The 12,690-nt window shown below is 55.4% G+C and overlaps 1 protein-coding gene across 1 annotated transcript; it reads right to left on the bottom strand.

Annotated features, from left to right (window-relative positions):
* Nucleotides 1-3,384: 3,384 nt before the first annotated feature.
* CDK9 (cyclin dependent kinase 9) lies at nucleotides 3,385-8,021 on the bottom strand. The gene is made up of 7 exons (XM_036913847.2): nucleotides 7,320-8,021; nucleotides 6,785-6,866; nucleotides 5,932-6,022; nucleotides 5,412-5,578; nucleotides 5,123-5,294; nucleotides 4,816-4,964; nucleotides 3,385-4,320 (listed from the first exon to the last, which is right to left on the bottom strand). The coding sequence occupies exons 1-7, from the start codon at nucleotides 7,769-7,771 to the stop codon at nucleotides 3,955-3,957; spliced, it is 1,479 nt and encodes a 492-aa protein (XP_036769742.1). The 5' UTR covers nucleotides 7,772-8,021; the 3' UTR covers nucleotides 3,385-3,954.
* Nucleotides 8,022-12,690: the final 4,669 nt, after the last annotated feature.

Raw genomic sequence — 12,690 nt, 5'->3', positions numbered from 1 at the left:
TCGCAGGTGCTAGCCACTATTCTACACGCCTCAAGGACATGCTGCCAACGAGGCCCTGCCCTCTGGGAGCTTTTATTCCAGGCCACACACCTCCCTCAACAGACAGGGGTGACTCCCTTGTCACAACAGGGTTTGAGGCTGAAGCGGACAGACCCACACCTGCCCGGCTAGTCCCAGCCTCCTCCCTGGGTCTGTGCTGGGGGAGCTCGGAGCCAGCAGCTCCAGGGTTTAGGGTCTGCTTGGGTAGTTTTAAAGTATGGCTTAACTGCATGAGTGAAAATAGTAATTAAGGAAATGAGGGGAAAGACAAAAAAGCATAAAGGACAGAACCATCCCAGATAGCCACGGGTCAGGTTTCAGTGTGATTCCTTCTGTCTTTCTTATAAAATGAGCTTAGGCAGTAGATGTTTTGTAAGCCGCTCTTTCTGCCTGTATTTGAGTCTTTCTGTCCCAGAGTGGGTACTTCTACACCCATGTTCATGGCTGCCTGGCATCCGGTCCCGGGGCTGCCCTCCTTGGTGCTGCCCGGAGCCCAAGAGGCAGGTGGTATTGCCCATCAGCTTGTTAGAGGTGTCCCCCCACACCTGTGAGTCGTAGAGCTCTGAGGTTGGAGAAGCTAATTTAAACTGACGGAGGTTTGCGTTTTCCTCACGCAGGGCTGCCCCCGAGCATCAGGGACAGGCTGGTTGCAGGCAGCAGACAGGTTAGGGGGTGGCCTTTGTTACAGCTTGTGGCTGTTCCTTATCCAGAACAAGAATCAGCATGTGCCCCCACTACCGGGTCCTTCTGTGATCTCATGGCTGTCTTTGGCTTTCCAAGCCTGGCTGGTGCCTAGTCCACCTTTACAGTAGATGCTGCTACTTCTGGTCTTCGGTTCCCTTCCTCCCACTCTCCAGTGATTGGCCTGCTGTCAGTGGGCTTTGATCTGAGGCACATACCCCAGCCACCACGTGGCTCACGGTGTCTTCACTCCCATCTTTTGGACCATCACAGCACTGTCGAAGCGATCATTCCACCTCCTCCTCCCCAAACAACCCCTGCCTTTTAGCTATTGGAGCCCACTCTCCCCTGGTCTCCTCTTACTCCATCTGTTGGCACCCTCAGTTCCCTGACATGTAAACACTGGAGCACCCCGGAGCCATGCTCCATTCTCCTATCTTCCCACCTGATCTCATCCTGCCCTGGCACCTTAAAAACCACCTTGCTGGGAATTCCCAAAGGTGTCTCCCTCCAGATGTTTTGGGGCCCTGAACTCAGCTAACACACATGCCAACTCAACCTGGGAGGCTGTCTGTCATCTCCCTCACACCTGCTGAAAGCCCTGAGCTCCGTCCTGGCCTGCTGCAGCCTTCTTGATCTTGGCGACGGCTGTCCTCCCGCCAGCAAAGCCTGGACTCGACTTTGCTTTCATTCATTCATGTCCAGCATGAAAGCAAATCCCATCAGATTTGCCCTCAAAACCGTAAGTCCAAGCACTCCCCACCATCTGCAGCATCAGCTTGGCCCAGGCCACCATCCTTTCATGGTGGGATTATTACAGCATCCCTACCTAGAGTCCCTGCTTCCAGCTTTGTCTTCATTTTTCTCAACATAGTCACTGTGACCTTTAAAAACATCAGACTGTGTCCCTGCTCTGCACAAAGCTCTCTGAAGGCATCCTAGTCTTGGGGCCAAGGCATGTGCACCCACCCTCCACCCATACCCATTTCTCTTGGGATTTCGGCTCCAATGTCACCCTGACCCCCTCAACCGACCCCCACTCTTTTCCCCTCATATTCCACTTCGTTCTCTTCCACAGAACTTATCCCATCAGACTAGTTTGAACTACTAGAACGTGAGTTCCACAGAGGTAGGGTGGCCACTGCTTTGTACCCGCATTTAGTCTAGAAACATCTGGCCAAGTAGGTATGTTTGAACAAAGGGATGAAAACTATCAGTTGTAGCGAGGAATCACTGTACAATTGCTCATGAGGAATTTCTGTAAGTGGGAATTGCTGGCTCAAAGAACATGAGGCTTTTAGAGCTTTTTATCCTTTGGAGAAAGATCCACACCTTGAATGATTAGGCCGGCCCTGGGAGTTTTCCTCCATCAGTTAGTTACCTGTCATCAGAAACCTGTTGACTTGACAGCCATGAGGACACCTTGGTGTTGTTTTAATTTGGACTTGATCACTAGCTGTACTGAAAATAGTGTCCTCCCAAAATCCGTGTCCACCAGGAAACTCATAAGGTGACTTTTATTTGAAAATGTCTTTGTAAATGTACTTGGTAAAGATGAGGTCAAACTGGATCCAGCTGGATCTGAAATCCAATGTGTTGTCCTCGTGAGACAAACACCAGCTCATAGAAGAAAATCACACGAAGACGGAGGCAGAGATCGGAGCCACTGATGCCTCTCCAAGCCAAAAACGCTGAGGATTGCCAGCCATCCCCAGAAGCCAGGTGAGACCGGGGCAGGCCCCCTCGGAGCCCTCAGGAGGAACCTACCCTACCAACCTGAGTGTCAGACTTCCAGGCCCAGCTGAGAGAATGAATTCCATGTTCAAGCCACCCAGTTTGTGTGATTTTCATGGCAGCCCTGAGAAACAAATACACTAGTCAACAATATTTTTACTTTCACTGGTATATCGTGAAGCTGTGATCTGGGTCAGTTTCTACAAGACAGTTCTGTAAGGGTTTTATTGACCTTTCTTCAAGGCCCTCAAGAGGCCTCCCCCGACAAAGATATAATGTGCCTCGAATGCGTTTGTCCCCAACTTGCTGGAAATGTACCCCCTGGAATGCACTGCTCCTCCAAGGGTCCCAGCTGAGCCCTCATGATCCAACCCCCACACTCACCCTCCTGTCTTCCTGCCCCTCCCCACCCTAATCCAAGCTACTGCCCTCTTCTCTCCGACCCCCTGTAAGTCCCTCAGCTCCTCCAGTCATTACCCCACTCGCCTGCCCCAGGCTGCCTTCTACTCCAACACTGGTTTCTTGCAAGTCACTGATCTAATTGCCATCATTCACTGATTAAGAGCATTCTGTAGTCCCCTGTGCTTATGAGTCAAGTTGAAACGTGCCTGTTACCCATAGCAGACTATGCCCCCCTGGGTCACTGGCAGGTGCAGCTCACAGCAGACTCTCTCCAGGTAGCGGACAGCCTTTCTTCATCCACCTTCCCTCTTCCTCTGACAGCAAATGGGAAGGAGCGAGGGAGCATCTTATCATGGCAAGTGTTCTGGAAGGTACTCGAGAAGACAAAAAGTTCTCTGCAGTTGTGTCCAGGGACACAAATTACAATGAAGCAGAGTTAAGACTTGACAGATCAAATCTCAAGGTCAGGCCCAACCTCTTGGACACAGGTGAAGAGCAGGGGGTCTGAACACAGAACACAGCAGAGCCACTTACTTAAAAAAAAAGTCAACTTTAATTGTAACTGACCAAACTGCGTCCAGGAACGCCTCCAAATAACCGGACAAAAGGAACACAATAAAAATTCTCCTATTGAAGAAACCAAAGAGTTTTTGCCAGCCCCAGTGCTTCTGAGGGTTAGGCCAAGACCAACCCACTCCGGAGACTGGTTCCCTTCCCCCCGTTAAGCTTCTCCTCCCAACAGGACCGGGGGGATGGGTGAGGGACCTGTCCCCTCCTCCCATCATGCTGGGAACTCTATGGAAGTCCCGGGTGTGCCTCTCCTCCCAGCCTATGCCTGTCTGACAGTTCATGGACGTCCTCTGGGCATCGTTCCAAGAGCCAGGGAACAAAGTGAGGCGGTCCCGGTGCCCTCCTGGACTTCCAGCCAAGGCTTTACTCCAGTCTGCTCAGCTGGTGCTCCCAGGGCCCAGGATGAGGACTAAATAAAATATGTACTAGAGAAATAACCCAAATGCCTCATTATCTCTACGATGCAAACCACATAGCAGAAGGGACAATAAAACCACCACCCTAATGAAAAGTGACAGTGGCCAGCCCTCAAAAGACACGCTCAAACTCTGTCTGGTTGGTAGTGGCAGGATTGCGGCTCTGGTTGGTGGACTGCTGAGTAATCTGGCTGCCCTTCCGGCGTGGCGGCGCCAGGTACTCGAACATGGACGTCAGGTGGGTGGACAGCATGCCCTTGAGGTCTGAGGGCATGGGGTCACACCAAAAGAAGTCATGGTTGAGGGCGTCATCGCTGTCAATGCGCTGTGCCGGATCCAGCACCAGCAACTTGTCAATGAGGTCCAGCGCATAGGGGTCACGCACATAGGCCTTCAGCCTGTCCTTCACCTTCCGCTTCTGGCCCTTGACCAGGTCCAGTTTCTCAAACAGCTCATACTTGTCCACATTTGGCCACACCTGGACAGAGGCATGGAAAGAGGATGGAGTTAGTTCAAGGGGTACATGGCCTGTCCATTGGTCAAACACCTTAATGGACTAAAATTTCTCCATTCAGGTATTCCCAGACCACCCCCGAAGGGGAACTTGACCCTTGGCAAGATGAAAGCAGCAGTGAAAACATATCTGGCATACACCAAGTGCCAGGCCCTTCTGTACAAATCACATGGAGTATGTGTGCTAAGCCTGATGTAGGCATAGTTATTGCACAGAAAAGAAATTCAGCTTTGAGGTGAGGCGTTCAAATGCCTTGCCCAAGGCCACAGAACCAACTGCTGGTGAGGCTGAGAACACGACCATGACCCATGTGGCTCTAAAGAGTAGGTCTTGTCCCTTCACCAGCCACCTGTTCAAAGAGGAGCTTTCCTTCTATTCCATTCCCCCCTCCTCCCCTGACAGGAAGACTTCGGGATCTCTGTCTCCTGTGGGGCCCAGGGGCCCAGCCTGGCCACACACCTCAGGAGTGATGGAGCCACAGAGCTGGCTGATGAGGGCAAGCTGGTGCTGCTCCGTGTTGCCCTGCATGATAGGGCTGCGGGTCCACATCTCTGCCATGATGCACCCAGCACCCCACAGGTCAATGGGGGGGCCGTAGTCCCGCTCCCCTGGGAAGAAGAGCGCACCACGAGGGCCCCTTGAGCCCATGGGCCTTCTGAGACACAACACCCTGGGGCCGGTGGCTCAAGAAGCCCTGGCAGTGGAGGGCTGAGGCCAGATAAGTGACCAGCCCTTGCCCCCCCTCTGCCCGCTCAGGAGTCCTCACCAAGCAACAGCTCCGGGGGCCGGTACCAGAGTGTCACCACACGGTTGGTATAGCGGTTGGGCTGGCTGTTCTTGGCCAAGCTAAAGGCCCGGGCCAGCCCAAAGTCCGCCAGCTTCAGAACCCCATCTCGGGTGATGAGCACATTAGCCGCCTTCATGTCCCTGTGCAGAATCTGCAGGAAGTGCAAGAATGAGGACTCAGTCAGGTTCCCGAGGGTCCTTCAGCCACACCCACCAAGCAGTGGGAACAAAGGCCGGTCTAAACCTAGGCGCCCAACTCTGGCGCCCACCTTATTCCTGTGGATGTAGTAGAGGCCATTGAGCAACATCTGCATGACCTTCTTGATCTCAGACAACGTGAACTTGACTAAGACGTTGCTCAGCAGCCCAGCAAGGTCATGCTCGCAGAAGTCAAACACCAGGTATATACTGCCTTTGCAGCGGTTATAGGGGGAAGCTGAGGCAAAAAGAATGAGAGTAAGTGTGGCAAGAAAAAGTCAGTCAAAAATCGCGTGTGCAATTTATTCTCCCACAACCAATCGCCCCTGTCACACACAGATACACAGATAGGCGGTTGCTAAATTCCTTCACTGGTAAAGTATTTCCTGAGTGCCTCCTCTGGGCCAGGTGCTATGACAGGCCCTGAGGAAGCACCGGCTACAATGAAAGGACCAGGGAAAGCTGGAACAGCTAGTATGTCTAGGTTAAGAGTCAATTTAAGTGTGTCCAGTTCCAACTTCGCAAATGAAGCCTGAGGCTATAAGCCTCATCTTCTCTCTTTAAAATGGAGACAAAACCCAAACAACTTACCTTTAGTTCGGCAAATCTCAATCAAGTTGACCACATTCTCGTGTTTTAGAAGCTGGAGAATCTTGATTTCCCGCAAGGCAGTAATGGGGAACTGGGTGAGAGAAAAGACAGGTGGGAATCAAAAGTGAGTGAACGCACTGCAGACCAAGGAGCTGGCTACAGGGTCCACAACCAAGCGGCACAGCTGGGGGGACAGAGTAAGACCACGGGTTCTGAAATAAACTGTCTCAGATGCACTATCTGTAAAGTGGCTACCCTTCAAGGAGTTGGTTTGAGACAATCAACTGAAACAGTGATACTTAACACAAAACTTTACTACTAGTCACTATATGCTCCATAGTTTCTTCAGCCTTTAAACTTCAGCTCTACACTTGTGCTTAACTTGCTGGCTGGTAACAAAAACAACAAAAATAACTATTAAGAAATTTTCTTGCTAGGAAGCAGGCTTCTGGAAAGCTGGACTAGAGCTAAGAGAAGGTGGGATGGGGAGGGGACTGCTCCGTTCCCACTGAGCACTAGTCAACTTTTTAAAAGTATTGCCTGTAACTTTTTTATATTAAACAAACTTAAACTAAGTAAAGTATTTAAAGGCTTCTTAACCTCAGGAATCAAGTGCAAGCTTGAGCTCCCCCTCCTGGTCCCAGCCATATTTACCCAAGAACGAAGTTCTCAAATGCTTTAAAATAATTAAATTAAAATACTTAATTTGGAAGTCAAATTCCCGGAAATACGGGAATTCCCGAACTACCACACATACATTTAATTTCAACGTGACGGTCCTAAAAGAGGCAGGACGGAAACCCAAGCCCGTACCCGAGGCAGCTGGAAGGCCTTCCACCCACCCCGTACTCACCCCCTCCTTCTCGTTCTCCATCAGCACCTTCTTCAGAGCCACCTTTTTGCCCGTCTTGCGGTGCTTTGCCTTAAACACCTCCCTGCGGGCGGAGAGGGACCCCCAAGAAGACTCATCAAGCCGTTTCCGCAGGGCCCGCCCCTCCCCCCCAGAGGAAAAGGGCAGTTAGGCAGGGATTCCAGGGCGAGGCTGGCCGGATCCCCAGGGCACTCGTCTACCCCACCACATATGCGGCCCCTCTCCGAGCCGCTACTTCTTTCCCGAAGTCTCTTCTCACCCATGCGTCTCTCGGAGACCGCTCCCCTCACAGACTCCTCTCTGCAACCCCTCCCCGCCTCCTATCAGGGGCCTCAGGCTCCTCCCCGCCAGCCGGCTCCGTGAGACCCAGGAGAGCCGAGGCACGGCCTAGCGAGAGCAGAGAAAAGTCTGGGGCTCAGTGGCTTCCCGACCACCTCGGGCCCGGCCCCGAGCGTCCTGACCTCGGCTCTGACGGGTGCAGGCCCAGTGCTCCCCGTCCCTCGGGGCCCAGCCTTACCCGAAAGTGCCCTGGCCGATCTTAGCAAGCTTCTCATATTTGGTGACCTCATCACAGAAAGGGCACTCCACTGAATCGTATTGTTTTGCCATGGCCGCCTCCAGAGCGCCGCCGCCACCGCCAGCCGCCGCCGCCGCTGCTCCCGCTCCCGCGCCGGGCCCAGCCGCCGCGCTCCAAGCCCCTCCGCGGCCGCGCCACTTCCGCCTCCACGGCCACTTCCGGCCTCGCGGTGCCGACCCCGCCTCTTCCGTCCGCCGCCCGCCGCCAGGCCCCCTGGGACTTGTAGTTCCCGGGAGGCCAGGAGGAGCCGGAGCTGCAGAGGCGCCTCCGCCGCCGCCGCCGCCGCCGCCGCCCCCGCCTCCGCCGCCACCACTACTGGCGGCGGCCCCGATCGGGGGCGCGGAGAGCCGGGGCGCCGGAGCTGGGGCTCGGGGCGGTGCGTCTCGCTGCATCGGCCCGGGTCGCCGCTGCTGCCGAATCCGCTGCCGCTCTGGCACCCGATCCGGGGCCAGCCGCAGTGCCCTGCTCCTCCTCCTCCGACGGCGCCGCCTCCGCCCGGCTGCGCGGGGCGGCGGGCGTGGGGGCGCGGCCCCAGAGCCGCGGCCTGGGGTATCCCTGGCCGGGCCCGGGCCTGGGGCAGCTGGGCGAGGGGGCGAGCCGGGAAGAGCCGACGAGGAGGCGGCCCGAGAACCCGGGAGGGGGTGCGTTGTAAAGGGGGAGGTGCCCCTGCCTCGCCCTCCCCTCCCCCTCCTCCCGCCCCCCTCCCTCCCTCCTCCCTCCCACCCTCCCGCGGCCGCACCTGCCGCCGCCGCCGACGCCTCCTTCCGCCCGCCCGCTCGCCCTCCCGCTCGCCCGCTGGCCGCCCTCGGCGCGTCACCGCCTGCGGCCCCTCCTCCGCCTTCGAAGGTGGGGCCCCGCGCCCTACACCTGGCTGCGGGGTGTCTCGCCACATGCCTCAGTTTACCCCCACATGCCAGCGGCCGCGAGGAACCTTTTCCTCCCCGCTTGTAGTGCCCCTCCACAGGCGAAGGCGGGAGGCGCCGAGGGAGCGGCCCTCGGTCCTGGGAGGAGAGAGCGGCCCCCGCCACCGCCTCCCCGGGACCCAGCCGCCCGCCGTTGACATGGCAACCGACGGCCGCTAGGGGGCGCGGCTACACTGGAGGTGGCGAGCGAGCAAAGCCTGGGCCCTTCAGTCCCTGGACCCCCAGTTCTCTAGGTAGGAGGCAGGGATGAGACCACTGGAGACGGGTCCCCTCCGAGCTGCGCCCTAGCTGATCGGAACCCGGATCATTAATCACAAAAATAGCTCGCATTTACTCAGCACCCCTGGTGCTCAGCAAGTGCTGACTTTTACCGTGAATCCTAAATTAATATACCCAGTCAGGATCACTAACCCATTTTACAGAAGAGGACATTGAGGCTCAGGCGAGGTCACTTGCCCAAGGTCACACAGTGACAAAACTGGGACTTGAACCCTGATTCTGAAGAGGATTCTCCTGCTTGTTATTTGTAGTCTGGCCAGGAGTGTAACAGTTGGTGCTGTGTGTGGCCTGTTGTCCTTATGCCCACCATTCACCCATCTCCTTGCCCACTTCCCCTACCACAGCCCTTCCCCAGCATCTTTCTGACATCTTCCTGACTCCAGGAGCCTCCTGATTCTTCTTCTAGCTCCACTCAGCAAGCAGCCCACAGCAAAGCTGTCTTTTCTACCTCCTCTGCATCCCTTCAATCTGTGCCCCCCACCCCTACCCCCAGTCCTCTGCTGATGAATCCTGAATCCTGGCCTCCCCAGTCTGGCCTCTCCATCTGTCCCCCTCACAGCACCCTCTAGATCATTCTGAAGTGAAGTCTGCATGTATTTCCCCCCCCCGACTGTCTTTAGGAAAAAACAAATTGTGACATTTGAGGCCCCTTCCAGCTTCCTCCCAGGCTATGGCCACACAGATCTCTTGTTCCTATCTCCCCAGGCCTTCCTGCCCTCAGGGCTCTGCCCCCTTGCACCTCAGTATCCTCTTTACCCCCAGGAAGCCCTCAGGATTGCCCTGCAGCTCTACCCACATAGCTTGGCCTTGAAGCCTCCTTGGAGGAGGAGGCAGGAATCGTGCCCCAAGTCACCCTGTTCTGGGGGAGGACTCTGCCAGGAGGGCCTTGAGGGCCAGGCAAGGAGCAAGAAGCCCTTTCCTAAGGACAATGTGGAGCTAGCAAGGGTTTTAGGCAGTCCAGGGAATATGGCAGGGAGTTGTCTGGGGTGGATACACTGTTAGAAGCATGGAAGCCATTGGCTAAACTGGGGGTAGGGAAGGCAAGGAAGGATAAAATAATAATAATTCTATTAATTACAATTTATTGAGGGGAAAAACTGTCCAAGGCATACACTTAAGACTTTATGGGAATTATCTGGATTCTCACCCAGCCATATGAGGTGCGTACTAGTATCACTTTCACTATACATATAAGGACACTGAGACTCAGAGGTGACAGTATGTGGCCAGGGGCAAACAGCTGGCCAGTGGCCACGTTGGTATTTGAACCAGGCCAGTCTGGCGCAAGCCACAAGCACTTATTCATGTCAGGACCCCACCCATCAGGGCTGAGGTGGGGCTAGGGCACAGCCATGGCACAGCACTGCCGCCCCGAGTGTCCTGCCGTGGGAGGTGTGGGAGGGACCAGCAACACTGGGAGGGGCTGATCAGACCCTCTGGCTGGGGCCCCGCCCATTCCCACGCGCCCCCTAAGTCACGTCCTGTGCACAGAGGCCCCTGCAGAGGTTCCGGTGGTGTCATCATCTCTCCCCCACTATCTCTGGCCTGAACCCCAACATCCGCCAGTCGCTTCCCCTCGAAGCCTCAGGCCCTCAGCCCTCCCTGGGGGAGGAAGAGCTGTCAGAAGGCTGCCCAGGTCTGGGACTCAAGATCACCCAGGTGGAAGTGTGAAGAGATTAGGTTCTAGCTGGAATGATTTCTCACTGCCTTTCTGATTTGCTTGTTTGAGGGAAATGTTTCCTGCTCCCAAGGATCAGCGAAGCCGGCAAGGCCAGGCACGTGGCCAGCTCTCAGTGTGTTTGCTGACTGACGAGACTCTGAAAGAGCCTCTGGTCCTGCTGCTGTTTAACAGTTAGGGAAATTGAGGCACAGAGTAGGAAAGGGAGCCACTGGCCAGCTGTTTGACTCTGGCTTGGCCCCGAGCAGAGACTGGATGGGGGTTTATGGAGGGCAGGAGAAGGCAGTCTCATGCGGCAGACCACTCTTGGCTGCTGGTATGTCTGGGAAGACAAGGGGCCACTGCACAGGGACATACACGACAGGGAATGGCTGTGTGATGCCCAGGGCCCTGTGACATTCTGCCCCAAGCAGCTGGGCACTGACTGTGCCCAGCCCTATGTTGATATGTCATCCCTCTGGAGCTTCACACCCTCCCTCTTAGGAGGCTGCTATGATGGGGCCCAAGTTACAAAAAAGGAAACAGAGTGGTGAAATGGACTGCCCAAGGTCACACAGCCAGGAAACTGTGGAGCTGGATTCAAAGCCAGGTCTCCACGCTGTCAAAGCGCAGTTTCATTTACCATCATCCTCCCCTGCCCCCACTACCAGGCAACTGGGTCAAGCCAGGGAAAGTCACCTACTGAGAACTCCGGTATAGCAGGCATGGCCAGTATGTGCAAGGCCAGTTCCTCTCCTCAGGGAACATGAGGTCTGTTTGGAATATGCAAATAAAGACACAAATGAATGTAATGCAAATGATACTCTCAGTATAAATGTTTTATTTTATCACCAAGCGATCATGTGAGGGATGTTTTATTTGTCCCATCTTACCGATGGGGAAAACAAGGCTCCGGGAGGTGACATGACTTGGCCAAGGTCATGCAGGTGAGGTCTGAATCCAGGTTTACTTGGGTCCAAAGTCATTGATTAGAAGTTGAAGTCCTCCCTCCCCTGATAGTACTTGGCCAAACTGCAGGCAACTGAGTCACAGACTGCAGGAGAGGGGCAAGGAGGGGAGCGGACAGAAATGAGAGCAGGGTTCCTGGGGGCATTATGGCTCAATCTAGACCTGGAAGGACTCAACAGAAGCAACAGCCAGTGGAGGGAAGAGCAGCATTCCAGGTGTGGGTCCAGCCTAAGCTAAGGTCTGTAGGCAGGAAAGCACTTGTGTGTTCAGGGCTGTGGAACGTGGGCTGAGCTGGGCTGGGCCGGCCTCCAGCACAGGCTGAGGAGGGCCTGTGGGACAGCCACCCGCCAGCAGTTCCCCAGCCGCACTCCTAACGGCCACTCAAGGCAGCACAAAGGGGGCTCTGAGCTCAGCGGAGCTGCCAAACTGAGCCCCATTCATTCGCACAGGGACCCGGCAACTGCCCTGGCGCTCGGGCCTCCAGTGGGGCCTGCGGAGCCCCGACCAGCACCTCCGCTGCAGCAGCTCTACCTCAGTGCCACTGGGGTTCATTCACATGCCTGCCCCCATCCCTCCGCCCCTGCCAGGGGCTGCTGGGGCCACCGCACACTGGCCTGGACCAACATTTGCTCCTGTCATCCTCTGACAACCGCAGGAAGTGTGGCTGCTGTGACCCCATTTCACAGACAAAGAAACTGAGTCCCAGAGAGGTAAAGTCTTTTTAAGAATCACACCATCATTCAGAACCGGGCCTGGCCAGAAAGCCAGCACTGGCTGATGCCAAAGCCTCAGCAGTTAGTTTCAGTCACTGGAACTGCTTCCTTGGGGAGAGGCCAGGAGACCCACCCTCTGCCTCCCATGAGGAAGACCCCTAGCTACTACCCCTCTCCCTTTTCTGACACCAACCTGGAGATGGGAAGGGGCACCAGCCTTGGAACTAGGACACCTGGTTGGCTGTCTAATCTCTGTTCCTCATTAGCCTTAGTTTCCTCATCTGTGAAATGGGACCATACCAAGATTTGCCTCACAGGTCTGTTGTAAGGATACAGTGGGTGATTTGTGGAGGCTTCCAACTACATGCCTGGTTTGTGCTCAGTGCTCATTAAAAGAGCTGGAATTGTACCCCCTTTTCCTCCCAAGTCCGTGGCCAAGAAACCCCATCCTTTCATTTGAACTTTGCGCACTGGTTGCATCCATGCCTGACTGTGAGCAGGACCCCGCTGTCTCAGTTCCCCTTCCTGGGTCCTGGGTCCCTTTCCCCCTCAGGGCTGCAGGTTCCCCCTTAGGCCATCAAGAAGGTTTAGCCAGATCTTTCCCCTACCAGGGCCCATCATCCAGCCACCAGGGGGGTTGCAGGAGCTGTAGGCATGGAAGTTAGGCCTTCAGGTTCCACAGTTGGTCAAGCAGGTTCCAATGCCAGGTAACTTGACTTCTGGTGGCCTCAGTCTCCACATCTGCAGAAAGGGAGATGAGAAAAAACATT

The sequence above is a fragment of the Manis pentadactyla genome, chromosome 3 (genome assembly GCF_030020395.1).
Source record: "Manis pentadactyla isolate mManPen7 chromosome 3, mManPen7.hap1, whole genome shotgun sequence".
Taxonomy (NCBI): Eukaryota; Metazoa; Chordata; class Mammalia; order Pholidota; family Manidae; genus Manis; species Manis pentadactyla.
The sequence above is the reverse complement of the archived record's forward strand: the minus strand, read 5'-3'. Positions and strand labels throughout refer to the sequence as shown.